This window comes from Pseudochaenichthys georgianus, chromosome 7, assembly GCF_902827115.2.
Source record: "Pseudochaenichthys georgianus chromosome 7, fPseGeo1.2, whole genome shotgun sequence".
Classification (NCBI taxonomy): Eukaryota; Metazoa; Chordata; class Actinopteri; order Perciformes; family Channichthyidae; genus Pseudochaenichthys; species Pseudochaenichthys georgianus.
Window position 1 is genome coordinate 2,595,317 of NC_047509.1, and position 25,816 is coordinate 2,621,132.

General features: G+C 42.1%; 1 protein-coding gene across 1 annotated transcript in view; it reads right to left on the minus strand.

The window, feature by feature from the left end:
* Positions 1–7,709: 7,709 nt before the first annotated feature.
* Positions 7,710–25,816, minus strand: part of LOC117449871 (membrane-associated guanylate kinase, WW and PDZ domain-containing protein 3-like) — a 91,238-nt gene continuing 73,131 nt past the window's right edge. Inside the window, 5 exon segments of the mRNA XM_034087774.2 lie at positions 7,710–8,647; positions 8,649–9,383; positions 11,717–11,859; positions 14,296–14,376; positions 15,537–15,731. Of these exon segments, the coding sequence (XP_033943665.1) occupies positions 8,549–8,647; positions 8,649–9,383; positions 11,717–11,859; positions 14,296–14,376; positions 15,537–15,731 (1,253 nt within the window). The 3' untranslated portion in view covers positions 7,710–8,548.

The following is a 25,816-nucleotide window of genomic DNA, read 5'->3' on the forward strand; positions in this document are numbered from 1 at the left end:
GGACTTCTGCAGAACTCTGGCTTGACATCTCGGCCCGAAGAGGAGATACAGAACATGCTGAATGAAGTCCACAGAAATAAATTTATCAAGTTATTTTTTGATAAACGAGAGGAGAAGGGATTCTACTCCATGTCGGTGTCATGTTCATCTTTGTTGATTCCCATGTTAACATTGTCCACCATCCGGACAATTCACAATCTGCAGGGAACATTCCCGGCCTTGCCATCTTTTTGTTTTGTTTTGATGCAAGTTTTTCCTGAACCCAGGCTCTTAAGACAATCATTTCCCAACTGGGGATCAATAAAGTACATCTATGTCAATTATGAGACAATAGGCCAATGTGCAAAGCATGCAAAAGGCCCAACCACCTCTTCTACATAGGAACACACACACACAACACACACACACACACACACACACACACACACACACACACACACACCACACACCACACACACACACACACACACACACACACACACACCACACACACACACACACACACACGCACGCACGCCCGCCACACACACATCCACACACAAACACTCAAAAGTCGTTTTGCGTTGATCCAAGTAAATAGGGTTAAAATACACTGAACAAAAATATAAACGCAACACTTTTGTTTTTGCCCCCATTTTCATGAGATGAACTCAAAGATCTAAAACATTTTCTACTTACACACAAAATAACCATTTATCTCAAATATTTTTCAGAAATCTGAAAAAATCTGTGATAGTGAGCACTTCTCCTTTGGCGAGATAACCCCCCCACCTCACAGTGTGGCATATCAAGATGCTGATTAGACAGCATGATTATTGCACAGGTGTGCCTTAGGCTGGCCATAATAGAAGGCCACTCTGAAACGTGCAGTTTTGCTTTATTGAGGGGGTCTGGGGGGGGTTTTTAAAACCAGTCAGTATCTGGTGTGAGGGGTGAGGGGTAGGGGTAGGGTAATGTTGTGAATCGAGTGGCCCATGGTGGTGGTGGGGTTATGGTAAGGGCAGGCGTATGTTATGGACGACGAACACAGGCCACTCGATTCACAACATTACCCTAACCCTAAACCCTAACCCTAACACTACCCCCGACCCCTACCCCTCACACCGATACTGACTGTTTTCAGACCCCCCCAATAAAGGCAAAACTGCACGTTTCAGAGTGGCCTTCTATTGTGGCCAGCCGAAGGCACACCTGTGCAATAATCATGCTGTCTAATCAGCATCTTGATATGCCACACCCTGTGAGGTGGGATGGATTATCTCGGCAAAGGAGAAGTGCTCACTATCACAGATTTTTTCAGTTTTCTGAACAATATTTGAGAGAAATGGTTATTTTGTGTATATAGAAAATGTTTTAGATCTTTTGAGTTCATCTCATCAAAAAATGGGAGCAAAAACAAAAAGTGTTGCGTTTATATTTTTGTTCAGTGTATGTTAAACTGGATCCCCTGTATGGTGTTGTGAGATGGACGCACTACATTACGTTAAATAAAGTTAATAAAAAAACACAAACACACAACCAGTTCAATAAAAGCATTTTATTTATATCTGATAATAATTGAACTCATGGATCATCTCAGAATACTAATGCAAGTCACTTATTAAATTAGCTCTGTTCGCTGCATCCACAAAGCAAACATCAGTTTATAAATCTGTACATGTGTCACACGATCAGCTGACCCGTGATGTCACTTCCTGTCTGTTGCTTAGCTACACAATAGCCGGTATCTGCTCGTATCCAGGAGCGTCGTCACGGCGACCACGATAATACTCTCGTTAATGTTACATTTTTAACTTAAAGGTGAGTTCAGTTCACCAGTAAGGGCCGATGCGCTGACACACTGTTTACATATTTTTTCTTTAATTGTAATAATTTAAACTCCATTTTTTTATTTCATGCAAACATGATGAATCAAACTCTGAATTTCTACATCAAAATAATTTTAATTCTACCTCACAGAAAGTCGTTATTATGATTTAAATCCACATTTTTGGGGGATTATTGGAATTTGTGTGTGTTGTGAAAGTTGAAGCTGCATTATACTGTTTGCAGGCACTGTACTGTACATCCATCCTTCATTATAAATATTACTAATTACATGTTTTAATTATTTAAAAGTGGCCTGTTAATTAATACTCCTGATTTAAAAAGCTAAATGTTTTTGTATTATTTGTAACTATGTAACTTCTAGTAATTGAGTATGTTTGTCGGTTTCATAAATTGTCTGTACTAATATTACATTAATAAATAATACAAAATATAAATCTGAAAATGTATTTTTTGACATAAACGTTGATGACCAAACAAATTCATTTCAATTACAATTTTAACTTGTTTAATGTGAAAAATAAAAAATGCTAACGTGTTGTTTTATAGATTAAAGGTGGGGGTAGGGTAGAATGGAAGAAACCAGCTCGAGTGCGCTAGATTTGAAAGTACGCAGCGAAAAAATCTGCCCCTTCTTCAGACTTCCTTACAGGAGTCCCTCCTCCAACACACACGAACGCGCACATGACCAATGAGGGCACGAGATACGTTTGTGCCCCGATGGAAGGCTGACAGGCAGGCAGGCCATCCAGTTACTTTAGCCGGGCCGGCTCAGATGATTGGTCGTCCTTTTTACAGAACTACGGCTTCCAGAGATGACTTTTTTTATGGATGTATTGTCAAAGCATTTAATGTATTCATTGCTATCGGGACGTTAAGAGCATTCCATGGAATATAACAACAAGTGTTTCTGAAGTGATTTACCTACCCCACCTTTAAGGAAAACTATTTGTGTCATCAGAGTCCTATTTGGTGTAAGAGTTATTGTTTGACAATAAACTGAAACAATATTTTAAGGGAACATGTTGACAAGATTAACCAATCAATTGAGACTTATTTGATGTTTTTTGGGAGGATTTTAGATTGTTCCTCTTTGTATTTTCATGATCAGCTGATATTTGAGGAGCTTCAGAGCTGCAAATAAAGCTTTCATAAAACTAAAACTTCATTTAAAATCCTTATCCCTCAATTAATAACATTACTTTACAATATTTTTTATTTTACATTCAGTGTAATCATTTGTTGTCTATTTTCAATTTCATTATTTATCAAATATATCTCACAATATAAATGTGTTATTTAATATCCAGCTTCCTGTTTACAATTTTTTATTTAATTATATCCTGATAACCCCTGAGGAATATATTATTGATAACACATTTTCCAATTGCCCTTTTTCATTTTAATTGTGGGTGAAATTTAAGCCAACGTTGAGGGTGCGGGTCACAGCCTACAGACTGACAACAGGGCAAAAATATTCCTACTGTGTGTGTGTGTGTGTGGTGTGTGTGTGTGTGTGTGTGTGTGTGTGTGGTGTGTGTGCATGTGTGTGTGCATGTGTGTGTGTGTGTGTGTGTGTGTGTGCTTCATTGCTCTAATAAAGCATGGGTCGCAGCACTCATTAGCTCAAGCTGATTGGCCGACAGGTTGATTGACTGGCTGCATCCTGAGGGCTAAAAACTGACATTAATTAGACCTTCCTTTTTGTTTTTGCATCCAAACTGTATTGTTTTTTCCTATGCCTTTTTCCTTATTTTTTGCGAAATGTCAAAAACATCAGAAACGTATATAAAAAAACGTGTTCCTTTCAGTTTTGCACTTCCTGTTTCAGCAGCTTCACTGTCCTGATACTGAAATACAGCTTTATTTGAACCACACCAGCAGGCAGAACCACACATTCTCAAGTGATATGGACATCGTTTTTTTGTTTAAGGGGTAAAAAGATTGGAACTTATAGGTTTTCAATACTTTCTTTACATCAAACAATGGTTTAACTCGTCTAATTAAAAACTAACAAATAAAAAATACATTTGGTAAGTTAATAGAATTATTCACTTAATAATCATAATTCTGACCATCAGCTGTTTTTTTTTATCAGATTGTAAGATATTTAAAAATAATATGTCCAATAATACAATGTTAGTGCCATCTAGTGGCCATTAGAGGAATTGGGAGCACCGGGGCTGATGGGAAATGAAGTCTTTAAATGTGGGTGACTGAGAGCTGATTGTGGTTATAACAGTCCAACAAAGCATGACATCATTAAAGGGTTTCAAACAGTAAGTAAAAAGTATACATCTGTTCTCTGTGCGTTTCAAAATAAAAGACCTCGGGACAACGGGATTCAATCCAATAGCTGTGAGTGCTAACGGACTCGCTCACATTAGCATCTGACATCAATGTTAAGCAGATTCTTATTAGCTGTGAAAATAGCTTGTTTACATCAGAATAATTCGATCTTCTTTCTGCATGGAGCTATGTGTGGAGCTGTGATGGCTTTATTGCTGAGGCTGGAGGTGAGACTGAAACAATGTAATAATTTGCTCAATAGAACAATGTAGTCATCATCTGCGTTCTTCTTGAGTCAATATGATCTGTCACAGTTAAAGCACCTCGTTGAACCAGGACTGAAATTAACCATATTTTTAAATTATTGATTAATTTGAGTTTTTATTTAAGTATTAATCTGAAATATGCGAGTAGGTCAAGTGCAGTAAAACAAACAATATAACATTACAATGTGATGGGGTGAATAAAGATATCGTATTATTTTAGATCTGTATTTCCCTATATGCAATAGATTTGAAGTTATTTCTTTTTATCCCCACTGTAAAGTTGCCTTTGAGCACCTGAACAAGCGCTTGGAAATCAAATGTATTACTATTATCGCTAGGGGTGGCTACTTGGGCTCAAGCCCCGGATGTTTTCTGAAAAGCCCCGGATGTTTCATTTAAAGGGGACATATCATGCTATATTTGAACAATATATTGTAGGCCAAACCTATATAAAGTATATAAATATAGTTTTTTTTTCAAAATACCAAACAGATCCTGCATTTTAGCCATGGCCTCATTTCGCTCTATTTGCTCTTTCCAGCGCTGTTTTTGCAGGGGGCTGATTCTGTGAGCTGCAGCTGACCACGCCCCCCTGCAGGAGAGGGGAGCGTGCTCTGAGATCAGCTGCTGGGCTGTCAGAAGAGGGGGAGAAAAAGAGATCTCCATCCTCCGTGTTTTATTCTTATAGAAGTAAGAAGAGAAGTAATGGGGCAGAAACCCTCCTTTTTGCGCAGCGGTCCAGACATAGACATCAAACGGCGACACATATTCAGTGTGCAGTTCCTTTGGCATTAGGGCAGGGATATCTAGATACTTTCCAAGGTTTGACATAATGAATTGTGCTACTTTTAAAGCAAGCAGCAATGTTTTCAAATCTGTAATAAAAAAGCTCCTCAAAACACTATAGAAGCAGTTCCTGCCGTTACTACTTTCTTAGCGGATGCATGTCAATTTAAATCAATACATAAAACTATTTTTTAAATCACTAAAATCATTTTCTAAATCCATAAAAGCATTTAAATGAATATTGGGAGTCATGTTGTTACTTTGTTGAGAATGTGGCCATGTGTAATAAGCGGGATAATGTGCAGCGACTTGGTCAGTATGGGGAAAAGAACACCTTCATGCCGATCTAGATCCATTGTTTAAAGCAGGAGGCGCAAACGCTTGCCTCTGGGAGGGAGAAAAAGAGCCACAGCAGAGAATAAACAGAAGGGCAACCATGGCAACCATGCGCGGGAAGTCTTCTTCGCTGCTTTTGTGGCAGACTACAGTGCCACTTACAGGCCTGGCATATGTACTACAGCGTCTCCAGCGCTTTCGAGCAGCAATGGCCGGCCGTGGCCTAACCTCTCATTCCCCTGATAGCTGGAGAATTGACCAATAGCCGTAGCGCCACCGTCCTGACGTCAGGACAGTGTTCAAATCTGGATCAGTCTATCAGATCCGTTGCAGCCCTTTTTTTTAGAGATTTGGGTATGGAGGAAAATAGAGAGGGTTGTGTTTTCTGACACTTGGTGAGTTCCCTGGAACACCGGGGACACATAGTCATGTATAAAAGACGTACAAAAGTGCATTTCGCATGATAGGTCCCCTTTAAGTAAACATTTGAAGTACTTGTACTGCAACTTCTATTTCACTACATCGGAAAACTATGGCACATATGACTCTATTCGACGACATTTTTTGAACAGCTTTCATTAGTACCTTTGCAAATTAAGAGTAGAGTTGAAGTAATGTGGGAAAGTTCAGCGGAGGTCATTAACTGTGACAGGAAGTCATGCTTAAAGAGCATTTTTAGCATGTGTTAGCCCAGCATTTTAACTAAGTAAAACTACTTAAACTTCTTTTGCAATTTATGAAGTGTCATATTGCTACTGTTTAGTCACTTCCCAAATTAACTATTCTTTTAACATTAGTTTGTTAATTGAGGCAACAGCTACCCTGACTTGTGTCTAGTGTTTGTAGTCAGACTGCAGCTAAAAAGACATAAATATATATATATATATATTGTATATATATATATATATATATATATACCGACACACCACATCACACTGTGTTTACTGGCGACCGCTTGATTTGACACTTTATCAAAGTCCCTCCGTGACGTCCCTCCTGAGAGCAGATCTGATGGTGAAACTTTTGAATCCTTCCCGGTCGTCTTTGGACCAGAACCTGAATATCCAGACCCATCGATCAGTAGAAGCGTTAGAGTTCAGGCAGTCTTTTTAGAAAATGCATAGAAGAAGAAAGGTCCAAAATGCCCTTTTTTTAGCAGGCTGAGGGGCGGGGCTAAAGGGCAGCGCAAGGGTTTGTGGGAGTTGAAGTTTAGTTGCAGAGGGTGTACAGACAGAGGCATGGTAGAAAAAAAATGCATGTTGTAATGAATGGATGAGGGAGTTAAGACTGCGTGTGCATGAGGCATCACAAAGGCATATTTTACATGCTACATTTTATTCGAGTGTATTAAATGAAATGACCTGAAAGCTAGCATCGCAGCGGTTCCCTCGACAAGAAGTCGAAAGTATTTTTCCTTTGGATTTTTAAAAGAAAATGAGTGACAAAGTGACAAATAACATTTATGATACTTATACGTTTTGTTCGCAGGATAATATTCACGTATATAACCACCAGTTTATCATTTTTTAAGCAGAAGTGCAATCTGCAGAAGTAAAAAGCTAACGTTAGGATAAAGGAACCACACATCAAGGTCACATGACTTCACGTCAACCACCTGCTAAGCTAAAGGTGGCTAATGTTCAACGAGAGATATTTACTCCTCTTATTAAGTCACTTATTTGCAAACGTAAAAACATCACAAGTCAGGTGTTGCATTTGGGCATCTAACCAACAGCTCCTTCTTCAAGACGAGGAACTCAGAAGTGCTACAATGCTAACTCATTCAGGGTTTAGGACTCATTCCTGCACCTCTTTATGTGGGACGTATAGGGGGATGGCATGGTGGTGTGTGACAGGTCTTGATGACAGGTGACAGGAAGTGTGTGTGTGTGAGTGTTGTGACTTAATGGCATTGTCTGCTGCCTGCAGCCCGCTGTCGCTCTGCAGGATGAAGGCTGAAGTCAAATGAGGCACTTTGTTATGATCCAGAGCTGCAGGACGTAGCATCCACCGCTGTTGCTATAGAAACAGGTCGTCTTGCCGGCTGAGTTGCCGAGGCGATGTCATGGTAATAGATGGCCAACAGGACCACAGCTGGACCTGAAGTGTGTGTGTGTGGTGTGTGTATGTATGTGTTATGGCTCTGTTATATCATCAGGGCAAAGTTCTTTTCTTTTTTTTTTACAAGCAAGCAGGCAAATCAGATCATCTCTGGTCTATTTAATCTCACATAATATTAATATTTTATAATAGTAATAATGTCATTGAGCCTTTTACATATTCAGCTTTTATAAAAATAAAAAAATCATTCCAGGGATATTCACATGCTCAGATTACACAGAATCACAGCACAGCGCCTCCAGTAAAGGTTCTCATGTTGTTTGCATACGAGTTTAAAGTTCAGGAGACGAAGATGATGATGATGATGATGATGAGGATGAGGGTGAGGAGCCTGTATCACAAGCACTTTATCTCACTCTGTTTATTCTCATTCCCAAACTCAGTGATACTTATTGCTGGCATCTTAAAGCTGGTAACAAACGTTTCCACATTACAGGCTAATCACGTTTCAAGGCTAGTACATCCTTTCCAAATTCAATTTTAAAGACATGATCATCATATTCTACTGACCTATATACATATAATTCATTATTATTTTCTTTTAATAAAGTTATTACAACTCCTTTTTCCAGTAATGTAATTGGTTAGTTGTCGTGCTGTTGACAATGCGCTCATTTTGCTTCGCGATACAGGTCTCACGATGTACTGAAGGATGATGGGTAAAAAAATAAATAAAGTTGGTTAATTTGATGGCTGTGTGTGCAGCTGTTATGTCATTGACCCATCAGAGGCCTCGAAACCCGCCCACCAGCCAATCGAAAACAAGTCTTTGTTAGTTTGCTTTCATAAAGTATTATCATCCAATAAGATGCAAGAAGAGGCGGTTCTTCTCTCAGCAGGCCAATCAAAAAGCCCTTATAAGTAGCCTAGAAAAAAAAGGGAAAAAGAATCAGCCAATGAAGAACGTCCTCGCTGTGAGCCAATCAGAGAGAGAGCCCGCCCAATAGTTCCCGCCCACCAAGCCGACTGCCAATCAGAACCTTCGTCAGCGTCTTTGGGCTCGGCTTCAGCCAGGGGCCCGGGGGAGTCCCCGTGTTGCCACGCCGACTGGGCTCTCCTCCAATCAGAATCCTCCTCCCTCCACCCGGCAGGCGATGGGATGGTGGCTGCTGATTGGCTGACATCTGAAAAGCTGGTTGCTGATTCGCTGTCTGACACACGCTGGCGCTCATCGTCGTCATCTATCGGCATGAGGAAAGAGAATGGGGCACCTGAGCTCCCAGAATGCTTTGCGTTGCGGGTTGACCTGTCCTCTCTCTGCTCCATGGGCTCCTCCCTCCTCCTGCTCTTCGTCTCGCTCCTCTTCCTCCTCCTCTCCTTCACTTCTTCTGCTGACTCCTCCACCTCCTGCGGCACCAACGTGTCCCAGGATTTGGCACTGCTCCTGGGTAAGCTCCTGCTCTTCTTCCCCTGCTCCCTCTGGTTCTCCAGCTTCTCTTTCGGCCTGACAGTCTGACTTTTTCTCCTCATCTCCTCCTCCTTACTCCTCTCCCCCTTTTCCTCCATCCTGGCCTCTTCCTCCACCACGTCTAGGTCCAGATCAGGAGGCCCTAACCCTCCTCCTCCTCCTACTCTTCCTCCTGTTCTTCGTTTGGTTTCTCCCTCTCTCCTCGTCTTCCTCCTCTCTCCTACTCCTTCTCCTCCTCCGGTACCGCCGCCTCCTCCCCTCTGCTGGCTGAGGGAGGTGGTTCTCATGGTCACTGTTTCCACATCTGGCTCCTCTGTGTGTGAAGAGGAAGAGGGGGAGAGGGCTCCTTCCTCAGGCCTGCCGGACAAACAGAGAAACACATTGAGCTGCAGTTCCTCTAACGTCCACTTTGGTCACAAAGGTAATGAAATCCATGCTGCCGCTTAAACAGCGTGTGCCTTGCCTTGGGCAGAACACACGTTTACAGTTAAATCAGTTTAATGAGTTACAAAATGTGTGAGAGAGTGTGTTCATAGTGTCAAAGTCACGCCCATCTACTTCCGCCCCATGGGACCTTATTTCGGAAACATTATGCATTGAAGTCAATGGAGAGAGAAAACTTTTCAATCCCATTTGAATTGTGCCACGAATTACACATATGATGTTTGGTCAATCTTAAAAAATTATTTCCATGTCAAAAAAGTCACAGTTTGTCGTAAAACTGTTGAAATATAAGACTATGAAAAATACGCAACTAGAAAGACTACAAATCCCAGAGTAAGTGATGTCATAACTGTTTTCCTCCACTAAGAGATAGCTACGATCAGCGCCATATAGATAGATGCCTAAGATGAGATAACTTTAACAAGATGCCTGTGTGCTTAGTACCAGGTTGTTATCATACCAGCAATGGGTCTTGCTCGTTCTTTCGCTTCCCGTCTGATGAAAGGACCAGGAGTGGCTGGATCAAGTTAGCTACCTAGCTAGTAGCTAGCACGTTAGTTAGCATTACAGCCGTGTCATTTTTATTAGCCTTAATATGAAAAGTAACATTAAGTAACCCAAACATGTTAAACAGTAAGAGTAGTAGTCATAATTCGTGAACCCTTTGAAGAGTACTGTCCGGTGTGATCATTCTATAATACACAATTTAAGCCCGGGGGAGAAATGCTAACGCTAACTCTAGCATCGGCAATCGCCGATCTTTTCTACTTCATGCTATCTGCATAAATGGTTGACATTAACATTAAAAAGACGAGGCAGTTCAGAGAGAATCAAAGGCAGGCAGGCAGCTTGACATTCTTCTGGACGTGTTTCATTGTGGTGATAGGAGCGTAGTCAATCGTTTGTTGACAAGACAGTAGTGACGGCCATCTGGGTGACGTGTGTTGTTCTGAGAGTCTGCGAGACCAGAGATGTAGTCATTAAAGCGTTTCACACAAACAAATGTGTCACTTTTTTTTGTGTGAAGCACTCACTGAACTACATCTCTCATCTCCCGTCTCGCACCACACACCAAGGCGGCCGTCACGTTTGGCACGTTTCACTTCTTTCTCTCAGAATGAGGAGAAAAGTATTAAAAAGGTGAAAATCACTCCAAGTCTGGGCACGTTGAGAGCTGCACACACACACATGGGGAGTCAGTCGGTTCCGTAAGAGCCAGCATGCGGGACCGGGGACTCTGGGATTTGTAGTCTTTCTAGTTGCGTATTTTTCATAGTCTTATGTTTCAACAGCTTTACGACAAACTGTGACTTTTTGACATGGAAATTATTTTTTAAGATTGACAAACGTCATATGTGGTAATTCATGGCACAATTCAAACGGGATCGAAAGATACGTTTTCTCTCTCCATTGACTCCAATATATAATTTTTCCGAAATGGATTGGCTTCTCCACCAGAGCTATCGCCTGTGAATCTAATGTTTTATTTCACGTCCATTAGCCAAAAGCTGCACAATAATAATACAAAGTATGGTAACATGACGGGGTCGGTATATGGGATATTGTAAATTAAATCCATTAGAGTTCATGTAAAGACAGAGCTTTCATTTGTAACTTTCTGATAAAAGTACTGATGGCTGTGGATTGAAAACCGAGAGATTGAGAGTCGGTGAATGAAAGTGAAAGGAAAGGAGATGAAATGAAGGAAAGAAAGGAAAGATACAAACCGCGCATTTTCAGTGCGTCCAATCACGTAGAAGCAGGTTCCCCCTGTTTAGAGTTGGTCATACAGAGAGACAGGCTGGACAACTCCACTGAGGAAGAGGAAGAGGAAGAGGAAGAAGAAGAACAGGAGAAAGTAAAAGTACAAAGTCAAGAAAATCCAGAGCTGTGATTGGAGGATTTCAGGTTCAGAGAGTTGGGAAGTGAGAAGAGGTCCAGCTGGATTTCTACTGAACTATAAATTGTCTTTTTTCTTGTAATGAATTAAAGACTATACACGTCTTGTTTTTCAGATTAAATAGATGAGAAACTTGTAATTATACTGCTATGTGAGACATCAACACAACGACATGCAGTGGGGTTTGCACCTGTGCTCCCCTGATCCGAACACCAACGCACTAGCCCACTGCGCCACACGCCTCCCTCAGGTACTTTCACCACACTTCATTCTACAACGAGTAGGATTTGTCGGTTCCTGTAAACGTAACACTCGGTGTCCACCGCCAGTGTTTGAAACCTCACCGTAGTCGGGCACGTATCCGTTTCCTTTCTTGAGCACGAGGTGGATGCGATGTCCTCCTCTCCTGATCTGCTCCACAGCCTGACTGTGGGTCATCCCTGATGTGCTGTCTCCATTAATCTCCACCAGCTGGTCGACACCTGAGCCAGGGAGGGGAAGAGCAGACAATATTCCATTAGAAATAATCTGGTGCCAGCAGATCGTTGCCATTTGGCTCAAAAGTCCAAAAGTGATGAAGGATGTTTCAGTCTTCCCCTATCACCAGGCGTTTGTCTTTCATTTGAGACGTGGCAGTTGTAAATGCAGCCTGTAGGGGGGCGCTGACAGCACATCTGGACCTTGGCGTTTCGTATTTAAAGCAGAGAGCAGAGGAAGAAGCTGGACGTTGAATGTTTGATGCTCAGAGTCTCACAGCTGCTGACAAAAAGTATATCCTAAAAAGTCATGAATAAATCATTTGTTTGAATACCACAAAGGAATGTCTCCGTCTCAGGATGCTCATATCGACAGGGGTGCTAACGAGTGTTTCACCACTAAAGTGAGTTTTGTAAACCCAGATTAGAGACTTCAAATATCTTTGATCTGGTTCTCATTTACGTTTTATCTGATACTTATATTTACCAGGATACCAGGATATTCTACAGGTGCTCCATAGAGAGGATCCTGACCTTCAGGTGCTCCATAGAGAGGATCCTGACCTTCTTCAGGTGCACCATAGAGAGGATCCTGACCTTCAGGTGCTCCATAGAGAGGATCCTGACCTTCAGGTGCTCCATAGAGAGGATCCTGACCTTCAGGTGCTCCATAGAGAGGATCCTGACCTTCAGGTGCTCCATAGAGAGCATCCTGACTGGCTGCATCACGGCCTGGTACGGCAGCTGCACCGCCCTCAACCGTAAGGCTTTACAGAGGGTGGTGAAAGCTGCAAAGCACATCACCAGGACGGAGCTGCCCTCCATGGAGGACCTCTACTCCCAGCGGCTCAGGAAGAAAGCCCTCAGGATTATAAAAGACGCCCCTCACCCCAGCCACAAACTGTTCTGTCTGCTGCCGTCTGGCAGGCGGTACCGCAGCATCCGGACAGAAACCACCAGACTCAGGGACAGCTTCATCCCGCAGGCAGTGAGACTGTTAAACACCTGAACTGTTGAAACAACATCCATAACATTCATCTGCTACTTAGTAATTATTTATCTATTTATCAAATATATCATTCCAATAACTTGCATATAGGCTCTTATTTCACTTATTAAACTATTTTTATTTTTGTATTTACTATTTACCTGCACTATATTTGTTCTGTTTATCTGTGTTATTGTGTTGCACTGTTGGAGGAGCCTGTGGCCTAAGATTGTCATCGTCATAACAACACTGTAGCTATGTTCGTATGACAGAACAAAGAACCTTGAACCTTCCCAAAACCCCACCAACGCCATTTGAAACGATGGAGTTCAGTTGGCTTTCTTTGGGAGCCTTCCTGTGAGGAGACCTGATTCTGGCTTTTACTGTGAAGGAGTTTGCAGGAAGTGATGAGTTAAGGTGTGTGTGTGTGTGTGTGTGTGCGCGTGTGTGTGTGTGTACCTGTATCTTGTTGCTGCGTTGGGCCGGCCCCCCCTCCATCAGTCCCAGTACATACAGCCCCATGTTGTATTCGCTGCCCCCCCTCAGAGAGAAACCAAAACCTGTAGGACCTCGATCCAGATCCACGCTGTAGAACCTGGACTCCTCCTTACACAGACACACAACAATGTTAGTTAAATATCAACAAAAAACATGAAAACTACTAGTAAAAAATATTGGAAAAAAATTAGTAAGTTTCAATAAAATAAAATTAAAACTTTTTTATACCATCCATCATACCAAGTGAGTACTTTGCCGTATTTAATTCCCAGCACTTATTTCCCCCATGGAACTAAGAGCCGCTCGCGTTCTGAGGGAGGATTAGGCAAATGAAGCCGCTGACGTCACTTCTTCTTCTTCTTCTTCTTCTGCTTTGGGTTTACTGGCAGGCCGTAAACCACTTCACGGCGTATACTGCCACCCGGAGTCCCCGGCCGGAAGTCCCCGGAGTTGGGGAAGGCTTCAGTAGAAGCTGCTGGGAGTCCCAGCAGCTTCTACTGAAGCCTTCCGAGTAAATCGCCAGAACGCCAACACCTCCTCATCTCCACCGCTCCCATGTTTTATTTTGTGTTGCCATAAGTTAGTCTCTCTGCATTTCTGCGCTGGGCTAATGCTAATGCTAATAATGCTAATGCCAGCAAATACAATGGCGGCTTCACAAAACTTTTCAGAGTGTTACGGGGCGTGGTTTGCAATTCGCCCAGCCAATCAGAAATTGGCCACAGCAGGCACTAAAAATGGGGGTAAAAGTTCTCTGAACTAAGTTTTGTTTTTGGTGTGAACACAAAATTCCAGGCACTAACAGAACTAAACGGGAAAAGTACGGGTAAAAGTACTCCGGTGTGAAAGCGCCTTATGTGTTAGAGTCAGTGTCAGGAAAATATTTATATATATAAATTAATAAGAATAACGGTTTTATGTAAGCACTTCAATTTCAAACAATTAACCGTCAAGACTGACCTTCGGCCTCCCTCTGGATCCCTTCATCACCCGGCTGTCGATATCCAGATCGGCTCCCTCTGACACGGTGGACGAGTCTAAAAGAGAAATATCAAATGTTGTTATGGATTAATTTTACAATCATTTTTAGACAATATTACTTTTTTTCACAAATCAAAGAAGAATGTATGAACGACTTCATTTTAGTCCGTTGACAGAATTAAAGTTAACGCAATTGTCGATCAGCGTCTTTAAAGTTGTAGTAGGTTCCTGTCTATACACTTTGTGTTGGTGTTGTTGGACATTCAAAATATCTCTGAGATGTTTGGTTAATAATCGTCTTTCTGTTTTACTATGCGTTTAGTTGCTGTTTGCTCATTTAGTTCATCCATTGCTCTGCTTTGATTGGAAAGCACGTTGTAACTGTGTTTGAGAGTAGAGCTTTGGTATACAGTATTATATTGGTATCTTGATATGAGACTAGATAACCTCTTAGTTTCGGGATGAGCAATTATAAAGTGATTTAAAAGTTAATAGATGTTTTATGTTGGGCAAATAGGCGAGGCTGCTACACCCTGATTTTAATGTGTTTTATATTATTTTATTTGTGTGTGTGTGTGTGTGTGTGTTCGTCTGGTCTTCAACCTTCCTAAATTCTCCCACACCACGCCGCTCCTCCGCTCCCTTCACTGGCTTCCAGTAACTGCTAGAATCCACTTCAAGACACTGGTACTTGCGTACCATGCTGCGAATGGATCTGGCCCTTCCTCCATCCAGGACTTGGTTAAACCGTACACCCCAGCGCGTGCACTTCGCTCTGCATCAACCAAACGACTCGCTGCACCCGCACAGCGAGGGGGACCCAAGTTCCCATCAGCAAAAACACGTGGGTTTGCTATCCTGGCTCCAAAATGGTGGAATGAGCTCCCATTGACATCAGGACAGCAGAAAGCTTACACATCTTCCGGAGAAGACTGAAAACTCATCTCTTTCGACTCCACTTCGAGCGATAGAACTATTAACAAAGCACTTATATACTAACAAAGGACTGGCTTCTCTAAAGCCAGTTGAGTAGCACTTGAAATGTTTTTGCTCTATGAAACCTGATGTACTTTATGATTCTGTTTTCTTCAAGTTTGTATCTTCTTAGTCGAACGCACTTATTGTGCTTATTGCACTTATTGCACTTATAAGTCGCTTTGGATAAAAGCGTCAGCTAAATGCAATGTAATGTGTGTGTGTGTGTGTGTGTTCGTACGGTGTCTGGGAGTGATGCTCAGTCTCAGGGTGTTCCCGGCTCTCCTCAGGATCTGGGCGAGGTCTCGGTGCTGCAGACCCCCGACGGCCCGGCCCTCCACCGTCTCCAGTTGGTCTCCAGGCTGGATCTGCCCGCTGCGAGCCGCCGGGCTGCCGCGACGCACCGTCACGAACCGGTGAGACAACAGGGAGGGGGCTGAGGAGAGAGGGGGGGGGGTTACATGGTCAGACATCAGGGAATAATACTGAAGTACAGCGGTCCACCAGTAAGAGAGGCAATACAAACAATTGCAACTATCAAACCAGCTGAGTCAGAGATCTACAGTACGAGGCCCCGGGGCCACAGTGTAAACGTGACTGGAGTTACATCACATGGCCGCTGAGAGACCGGCAGGTGGGCTGACAATATTACATCGTGCCTGAAACTGAAAATAAGAGGATTCACAAGGCTACAGACACCTGTGAAGAAATGGAGCTGTGTACATTAAACATATTTGAAATGGTTTTGGTTGGATTAAGACCATTTTATTAGAATAACTGTATTTTGTGAAATAAAATCTGATGTGTTGCCGTTTAAAAAAAAAGGCAATACAAACTGAAGGATGAAAATGCAAACAGCTACACATAAAACGTCAAAGAGATAGCCGAAATGACCTCAAAGACTCTCAATACGTCCACAAATAGACTTTAAAAAGACCCGAAAGGAGTAACAGTAACTTAAAAAGTCCATAAAGATACTTAAATCGACCTCAATGAGACTCAAAACTTCATCAAAGACTCAATACTAACACAAAGAGACTTCAAACGTCATCAAAAAGATTAAAAAAACGACACTAAAGGCACGTAAAATTACTAAGATAAACATGACCACAAGCAGACTCAATACTAGACTCAATACTAGCCTCAATACTAGACTCAATACTAGACTCAATACTAGACTCAATACTAGCCTCAATACGAGCCTCAATACTACAACGAAGCCTGGGAGCAGCCAAAGGGAGGGAATAACGAAGCCTGGGAGTAGCCAAAGGGAGGGAATAACGAAGCCTGGGAGTAGCCAAAGGGAGGGAATAACGAAGCCTGGGAGTAGCCAAAGGGAGGGAATAACGAAGCCTGGGAGTAACCAAAGGGAGGGAATAACGATGCCTGGGAGTAGCCAAAGGGAGGGAACAACGAAGCCTGGGAGTAGCCAAAGGGAGGGAAAAATGAAGCCTGGGAGTAGCCAAAGGGAGGGAATAACGATGCCTGGGAGTAGCCAAAGGGAGGGAATAACGAAGCCTGGGAGTAGCCAAAGGGAAGGAATAACGAAGCCTGGGAGCAGCCAAAGGGAGGGGATAACGAAGCCTGGGAGTAGCCAAAGGGAGGGAATAACGAAGCCTGGGAGTAGCCAAAGGGAGGGAATAACGAAGCCTGGGAGTAGCCAAAGGGAGGGAATAACGAAGCCTGGGAGTAGCCAAAGGGAGGGAATAACGATGCCTGGGAGTAGCCAAAGGGAGGGAACAACGAAGCCTGGGAGTAGCCAAAGGGAGGGAAAAACGAAGCCTGGGAGTAGCCAAAGGGACGGAAAAACGAAGCCTGGGAGTAGCCAAAGGGAGGGAAAAACGAAGCCTGGGAGTAGCCAAAGGGAGGGAATAACGAAGCCTGGGAGTAGCTAAAGGGAGGGAATAACGAAGCCTGGGAGTAGCCAAAGAGAGGGAATAACGAAGCCTGGGAGTAGCCAAAGAGAGGGAATAACGAAGCCTGGGAGTAGCCAAAGAGAGGGAATAACGAAGCCTGGGAGTAGCTAAAGGGAGGGAAAAACGAAGCCTGGGAGTAGCCAAAGGGAGGGAAAAACTAAGCCTGGGAGTAGCCAAAGGGAGGGAAAAACGAAGCCTGGGAGTAGCCAAAGGGAGGGAATAACGAAGCCTGGGAGTAGCCAAAGAGAGGGAATAACGAAGCCTGGGAGTAGCCAAAGAGAGGGAATAACGAAGCCTGGGAGTAGCCAAAGGGAGGGAATAACGAAGCCTGGGAGTAGCCAAAGGGAGGGAACAACGAAGCCTGGGAGTAGCCAAAGGGAGGGAACAACGAAGCCTGGGAGTAGCCAAAGAGAGGGAATAACGAAGCCTGGGAGTAGCCAAAGGGAGGGAACAACGAAGCCTGGGAGTAGCCAAAGGGAGGGGATAACGAAGCCTGGGAGTAGCCAAAGGGAGGGGATAACGAAGCCTGGGAGTAGCCAAAGGGAGGGAATAACGAAGCCTGGGAGTAGCCAAAGGGAGGGGATAACGAAGCCTGGGAGTAGCCAAAGGGAGGGAAAAACGAAGGCAATGATTTATTATTTTGTGCAGACAACATGTAATTTGCGCCCTCCAAATTCAATCTTTCCCATGTTGGTTAAATTCCTGCTTCCCAGAATTATAAATATGGAAGTATTAAAGCTGACATGTCATGCTTTTCCGGTTATTGCCCCTTGTGAGTTATGAAGGTTGTTATGCATGTGAACGGTCTGCAGAGTCAAAACCCTCAAAGTGCACCCTGTAGCGAGTAAAACTCTAACACAGAAAATACCTCCCCAAAACGCCTCGTTGGAGATACGTCACTGTCCATTTGATTCTTCCGGGTACATCATGATGTCATGTCGTCCCCGGAACGAAATGGACCAATCCGTGGAGCCGTTACGTTACGTCCGCGGAGCCGTTACGTTAAGCCCCCGCTGATTGGTCCAAATTGACCAATCCACGGACTTCCTCACACACAGTGCAGGCAGCTCTGCTGATCTCTCCTCCCTGGCTGCAGGCTGATAACAGACAGTTGGGATCGCGGTGACATTCTCTCTGCAGACCCATTCTCACAGCGTTTATCAACCTTTCTCTTACTCAATATCAAACCACACTTATTGTTTTTACTTCGGCTGTGACTTTGTGTGTGCTCAGGGTGAGTTTGGCTGTGTATCGCTAAACAAGGAAATCACACCTCCACGGAGCTTAGCGCGATTCACAACGTCCCGACTGGTCCCGACCAATCAGAGCACACTGGGCTCACAGGGACGGGGGACGGGGGACGGGGGGAGAGCTGCAGCGAGCCGTTTAGTGGAGAGAGTGAATACTGCTGAATTTTTTTTGGAATTTGGAAAATTGCACAGTATAAATATATTCTAGTCGACCTCAACAATGGAATTATGATCAGTGGAAATGGCCATGACACGGGACCTTTAAGAGATGTGCACCGTCTTTCGTGATGCACACATCCAGCTGTAACCATAAGGTTTCCAATCGACCTACTCCAAAGTCAAAAGCATCCTCAACAATATCATTCACCACCAGCTCTCAGTATCCTCATGGAGAGAGTTTCACTGACAGTAATCCTTTGCAAAGTGTGGTCAACATGTCTCTTCCCAAATGTGAATCCAAGCTATCTGCGACCAACGGTAACAGCCTGGCGGATGGAGGGAATGTCTTGACCCTTCGCACTGCCAACACTATTTGACTAGTGACCACAAATGAATCCAAAGATTTAAGAAGTGAGGTAACGATTTATCAACTTTTTTTTCTTCGAAGGCCACTCCCGGAGCCCGTTAACTCAGATATTTTTTACGATGAAGACTCTGGATCTTCTTCTTTCCGACAGCTGAGTAATAATACATGTGTTTTAATTATTGAGGTGTGCTCAGTGTGCTCGGCTGAACTAACAGCTGCTGGAGGAAGAAGCAGAAGAGCAGAGGAAGCTGCAGTTATCACGTTCACGACAACAGGAAGTCGACCTGTTTGTGTTTACCTGACAGCGACCTCTAGTGGTCAGTTTATCAGAAGCAACGCAGGCAGTAGTGAGACTTATTTAAGAACTATTTAACCATAACTTCCTACACCACCGATTTTAACATCATTACTTTTTCTGAAGCCTTTATCGGCGTATGTTAATAAGGCAGTTAGTGCTTGTTAGACAAACTCGAATGCCAACGGTCTTTATCTCCTCATATTAGACCGCATTGTGGAACATATTCCTCCAAAAATATTCATTTCTCAAACACAGAATAATACAAAAGCTAAAACCTTTTTGGATTCAAAGTTTATCCATATCTTTACAAATGCACATTCTCCTAGATATGCATGTTTTATCCGCTTTTGAACGTCTTGTTTTCTGTTACTTTGTATAGATGACAGCATAGTTGTTTCTGTACAAAGATACGGCGAAGCCAAGAGGAATGCTGTGCTGCTGATTGTGTCTTTTAAGAGTTATGGGAAATTGCGTAGTTTGTGTTTTAAAACACATTTGAAATCATTGTTAAGAGACAGTTTGTTCCAGCTCTGAACGCATTTTTTCAGTTTGAACGGAGACATTTGTGGGAGTTTGTTCTGGAAAACAACTGCCAAGTCACACACACACACACACACACACACACACACACACACACACACACACACACACACACACACACACACACACACACACACACACACACACACCACACACACACACACACACACACACACACACACACACACACACACACACACACACACACACACACACACACACACACACACACACACACACACACACACACACACACACACACACACACACACACACACACACACACACACACACACACACACACACACACACACACACACACACACAGTTTTAAACTAACCCCATGAAGCAACCCAACCTGGCTGTTTGCATAGTTTCAAGTTGTGAAGTCAAACAGCCGCAGATAAAACCCACAGGACAGAAACCAGACTTTCTAACCTGCAGAGAATTATAGTTTCTCAAACCTTCCAATAAATCTAAACGTGTGTGTAAGACGATTGAGTGCAGGATTTAACCTCTGTTCTGGTCCATTTAGTGTGTGAAACAACAGTTTACAGGCTTTAAAAAAAGGCTATCTTTATGTGAGTGTAAGAGGCTTTGCAGTTACATCACAGCCAGCTGCGTCTCCATCATGGACTAAATCTGGACAATCAGCTGTTAGTTTCATTCTGATTCAAGGAGATGTGATACTGACACCATCAACTGCATCATCTCTGGCCTCTCTTATTTTCTGTCATCACCATCCTGTCTGTAATAAAGATATCAAATGTTCCCAAAAGCTTTAAAATATGTCTGTGCAGAGCAGTTTCAGTGAGGATGTGCTGTGGGAGGAAGCTGAAGCTGTCAGACTTTCTTTCTTCATGTCTCAACCAAAACGCAGGACACTATACACTACCAACACTAGATCTTCATAGTTATGCTATATCTGCATTATCAGGGCGTCCGCGGGGTCTTAACAAGTATTAAAGGCATTTTCCAAGGTATTACATTTTGTAGCTTTTTGTTTCCAATAAGTATATGAATGGTCCAGAGAGGTTGTGTTCTACAGTCTGCCTGAATGTAATCATGGCGTAGGTGTGTCGTGTGATTCTGTGGAGTTTATTTATAGCATCCCGTTGGGTTTGACGTCATCTGAACAGGACATCGCACGCTCACTGCTTGATAGCGTGCGAAGGTCCGTTTACGCCGGTTGCTAAACAGCATCGTCATGGGGAAATGCAAGTTTGCGTCCAAATGGTTGGAAGATAAAGAGGAAGGACAATCAATACAGTATATAGTCAATGTGAGGTGAAGTGTGTCGCCAAGGTAACCGGTTAAAACTCCAAGTGGCGATGAGGTCTTAAAATGTATGGAAAGGATCTGAAAAGGTCTTAATAGGTATTAAATGTGTCTTCAGGGTTCCTGCATATACTCTGATTATGTTACTGGAAGAAAATAGAGTCGCAAAGAGACTTGAAGGGTCAACAGAGATGCAAAACGATTACAAAAAGACACAAAGCATCCAGAAAGAAAACCGAAGCAACTACAATTAAACTCAAAAACTGCAACTCAACACGAGTGCAAAGAATCCCAAAGCTACAAGAGATACTCAAAACAGCGACAAAGACATTTAGTGACAACAGAGATACAAAATGACAACAAAGATCTGCAAATGATCCTCAAGGACACTCAAATCGACCCCACAGAGACTCAAAGTGACCATGAACAGACTGAAAATAATCACAGACACACAAAAAAAATCACAAAAAGACTAAAAATGATTCTCAAGGAAAGGCTTAACCACCACAAAGACTCAAAGCGACAATAAAGACCCTAAACAAAGACCATGAAGTGTGCAGAAACAACTGCGTAGAGCCTGTACAATTGGTGTCCTTTCATGAGATTCTTAAATTGAGAAGTTGTGTGATGATTTATTTCTTAAAATAAGAAAGAAAAATCTGTTCTATGCCCGGAATTTATGAAAACCAATGCGGCAGCTTGTTACTGGTTAAATCTATCTCAATATAAGATATCATTTCTTAATAAGAAAAAGTAAGATATATTGTCTTAAAGTAAGAATACTTTTCTTAAACCAAAAAATTCTTAACAAGATTATTTATCTTTTTAGACGAAAAATAAGACTTTTTCCCCCCAGAAACAAGTTTTTTTTACATTCTTAAAGTTCCATTTTTGCAGTGCACACATACAGTATATTTGTATACATACAGTATATACATGTAGCTGGTCTCTGAAGTGCTGCTGTTGGTTGAAACCTGATCTGAACTTTAGTATTTGTTGACTTGTAATGTTATATTTCTTGACTTGCAGGTAGGTTATTAATATAAATATTAGGGAACATTATGAACAGGAATCAAAATAGATGTTATATAATACATTATTTCTTCTTAGCCATATAAGTTAAACTGTCACAACCTTAAAACTGCAAAACAGGTACACCACAAGGCTCAATACTGGGCCCTCTGCTCTTATGATTGATAAAGACAATAATAAGATAGAAATTAAGTTACAACACTGTTTGCATATAGTGGATCAACATATCTTTTTATATGAAACCATCTTCTGAATTGAAGTAATGAAACCCGACAACTTGATTGAAGATCTATAAAATGGCGCGTTTCCTGGTTTTGGTGGACCTTTAGGAGAATTGGGATGGTCAGGAAATTCAGTATGTGACTCTGGGCTAAAATAACAAACTGTACAGGACCCAGTAGGATTGAAACGTAAACAGGATTCATAGAGAATAGGCTGAAACGGGAAAAACACCAGCATACTCCTTTAATGTCAGTCCTGTAAAATATCAAAGAGACAAAGGGTGTGTGTTTAACCGTGTTCAAACACACACTCGGTTAGAGGTGGGAGGGTGAATGTTAGCATGTGAGCTGATAAGAAAAATGCAGAGTGGAACAACACGAAGCTGCAGAGAGAAAAATAAATGTTGGTGGAGGAGAGTTTGATGTTATCCAGACAGACAGCTGGAGGAAACTCTGACGGTGAAAAATATCACCGTGCCTCTGAAAATACACCAACAGAAAAACACGAAATCCCGCAATTGTATGACCTAAAATTACAAGAACTGTGATGTAGTATGATTGATAAGGAAAAGTAGGTCAATGTTTAAGAAATCAACATTGGAATACATCTAATATTCATATTCATTAGCCATGTAAAACGCTTTAGAAGATTGTCTTCTCAGAAAAAAAATAGAAACACTGGAATATTTTGTGCAAGTAAACTAAATCCATTTGTCTTTTATTGTTCATAATCTACAATTTCGCTAACGTGAGATTCCACAAGTTCACGAGATGCCAACGTAATGGCCAACTTAAGAAATTCCTGAGTGTAGGGGCTGGGATCGAAACCACAACCTTAATAATAATAATAATATATTTGATTTAAAGGTAGGGTAGGTAAGAATGGAGAAACCAGCTCAAGTGCGCTAGAATTTGAAAGTACACAACCGGGAAAAATCTGCCTCTTCCATCAGACTTCCTCACAGAGCCCCTCCTCCAACACACACCAACGCGCACATGACCAATGAGGGCACGAGATAGGTTTGTGCACGAGATGGAAGGCTGACAGGCAGGTAGGTAATACAGTATTTATTTAGCCCAACCTCAGCCCTTTAACACTATCTTGTTAATAATAAGTAAGCAGAGTTGATGTAAAAGCAGTTGAAGTACTCAGATCCTTAATTTCAGTAAAGATAGGAATAGAACAGTATAAAGTAGTACTGCATTTAAGTGTGGTAGAAAAGTAGAAAAGTATTAACATCAACATATATTTTAAGTAAAAGTGCACATCATGCAAAAAAGAAAACATTTAGTTAAAATGCACATGTGTTCATCACTTTAAGGTTGCAGCTGCTAAAGGTGGAGCTAATTTGAATTAATTTATATTTATCTATGTCTAAGATATGAACGATATGAATGATGCATTTGAACATTTGGTTAAACTTCTCTGACTCCAGATCTGCTGCAGATGGAGAACCGATGAAATATTAACCTGTTGAGGTGCAGATCAGATCAAAATGTCTCCTCCTCTAACATCACCTTCATCATCAGTCCAGTGTTCATGTAGCAACTGAGCTGCAGCTGCCACATGAACACTACTTTTGCTTTAACTGTGTGTGTGTGTGTGTGTGTGCACGTGTTCGTGCGTGCGTTACGTCAAAATGATTTATGTCCAAATTTCACAGTACGACAACCATATACTCACCTGCGCTCCAGTTGGTCACACACACACACACACACACACACACACACACACACACACACACACACACACACACACACACACACACACACACACACACACCACACACACACACACACACACACACACACACACACACACACACACACACACACACACACACACACACACACACACACACACACACACACACACACACACACACCTCGACTTGGTTGAGGTGATGAATTATGGATTATGAATTATGACTATTAATAGAAAGTCTCACAGTTGGTGCTGAAACTGCAAAGCTAATCAGAGAGTAAAAGAAAAAAAAGAAATGTAATGTATACAAAATAATTAAACATTGCATTTCAATTTAAAATGTTTTTTACTTTTCTGGGTTTGATGCATATTTTCAATACAGAGGAACATGACACTGTTAATACACAGAGTTTAAATACATTGCTAATTGTTCCCTATATTATTAGCAGGAATACAAATTTAAAACACAGGATTTGTTTTTGTGAATTTGTATTCTTATGACATTTTATAATCTAATCTCGAGTTTTTAAATGTTTTTATTCCACTTCTTCTAGTGGACCTCTGATTTAAACTGGACTTACTGTCAAATAATAATATTGTGTTTTTAGCAGATAGAGTGACTTTGTGACTTTGATATCTTTGTGCCAAGTTAGTCGCACATTTTTAAATCTTCACAAGTTGAAAATCGACGGAGATTCAGTTGTTTGACAAATATATATTTTTTCACAGTATGACATACATATTAGGGAGGGAATTATAACCTGGCTAAAATCCTCACAAGAGGCGCATTCACACCGCAGTACTTTTCCCACAAAGGTTCATGAGAACTTAGTTCATGAGAACTCTTCTTCTTCTTCTTCTTCTTCTTCTTCTTCTTCTTCTTCTTCTTCTTCTTCTTCTTCTTCTTCTTCTTCTTCTTCTTCTTCTTCTTCTTCTTCTTCTTCTTCTTCTTCTTCTTCTTCTTCTTTTTTGGGTTTACTGGCAGGCCGCAAACCACTTCACGGCGTATACTGCCACCCAAAGTCCCCGGCCGGAAGTCCCCGGAGTTGGGGAAGGCTTCAGTTGAAGCTGCTGGGAGTCCCAGCAGCTTCTACTGAAGCCTTCCGAGTAAATCGCCAGAACGCAGACACCTCCTCATCTCCACCGCTCCCACGTTTTATTATGTGTTGCCATAAATTAGTCTCTCTGCGTTTCTGCGCTGGGCTAATGCTAATAATGCTAATGCGAGGATAATAAAATGGCGGCTTCACAAAACTTTTTGGGAGTTTTACGGGGCGTGGTTTGCAATCCGCCCAGCCAATCGGACATAGGAACCTTTTTCTCCCACGAAAGTCCCTGCTCTCTAGCAGGGACGGAAAAGGGGGTGAAAAGGTTCTCATGAACTAATTTGAGTTCCGGCTCTTTTTGGTGTGAACGCAACATTTCGGAACTATATCGGAACTAAAGTGGGAGAAGTACTGCGGTGTGAACGAGCCTAATTACTATTACTTTTTACTGTGATATGCCACTGCGAATCGACAATAGTGGCATTGAAATGTTATTCGTATCAAATACTCGTTTTCTGGTATCGTGACAATGTTAAGTCTGTTTTCCCCACACGCTCTCAAATCCCTTACACATATTACTAAAATATTCAACAGCACTGAGGGGTGTAACAGGAAGTAGGTCATTGTGGCTTTCGTGCTCTTCTGAACTTGTCTAAAAATAACATGTGTATATATTTTTAATTAAGAGGTGTAACCTCAGATCTCGCTG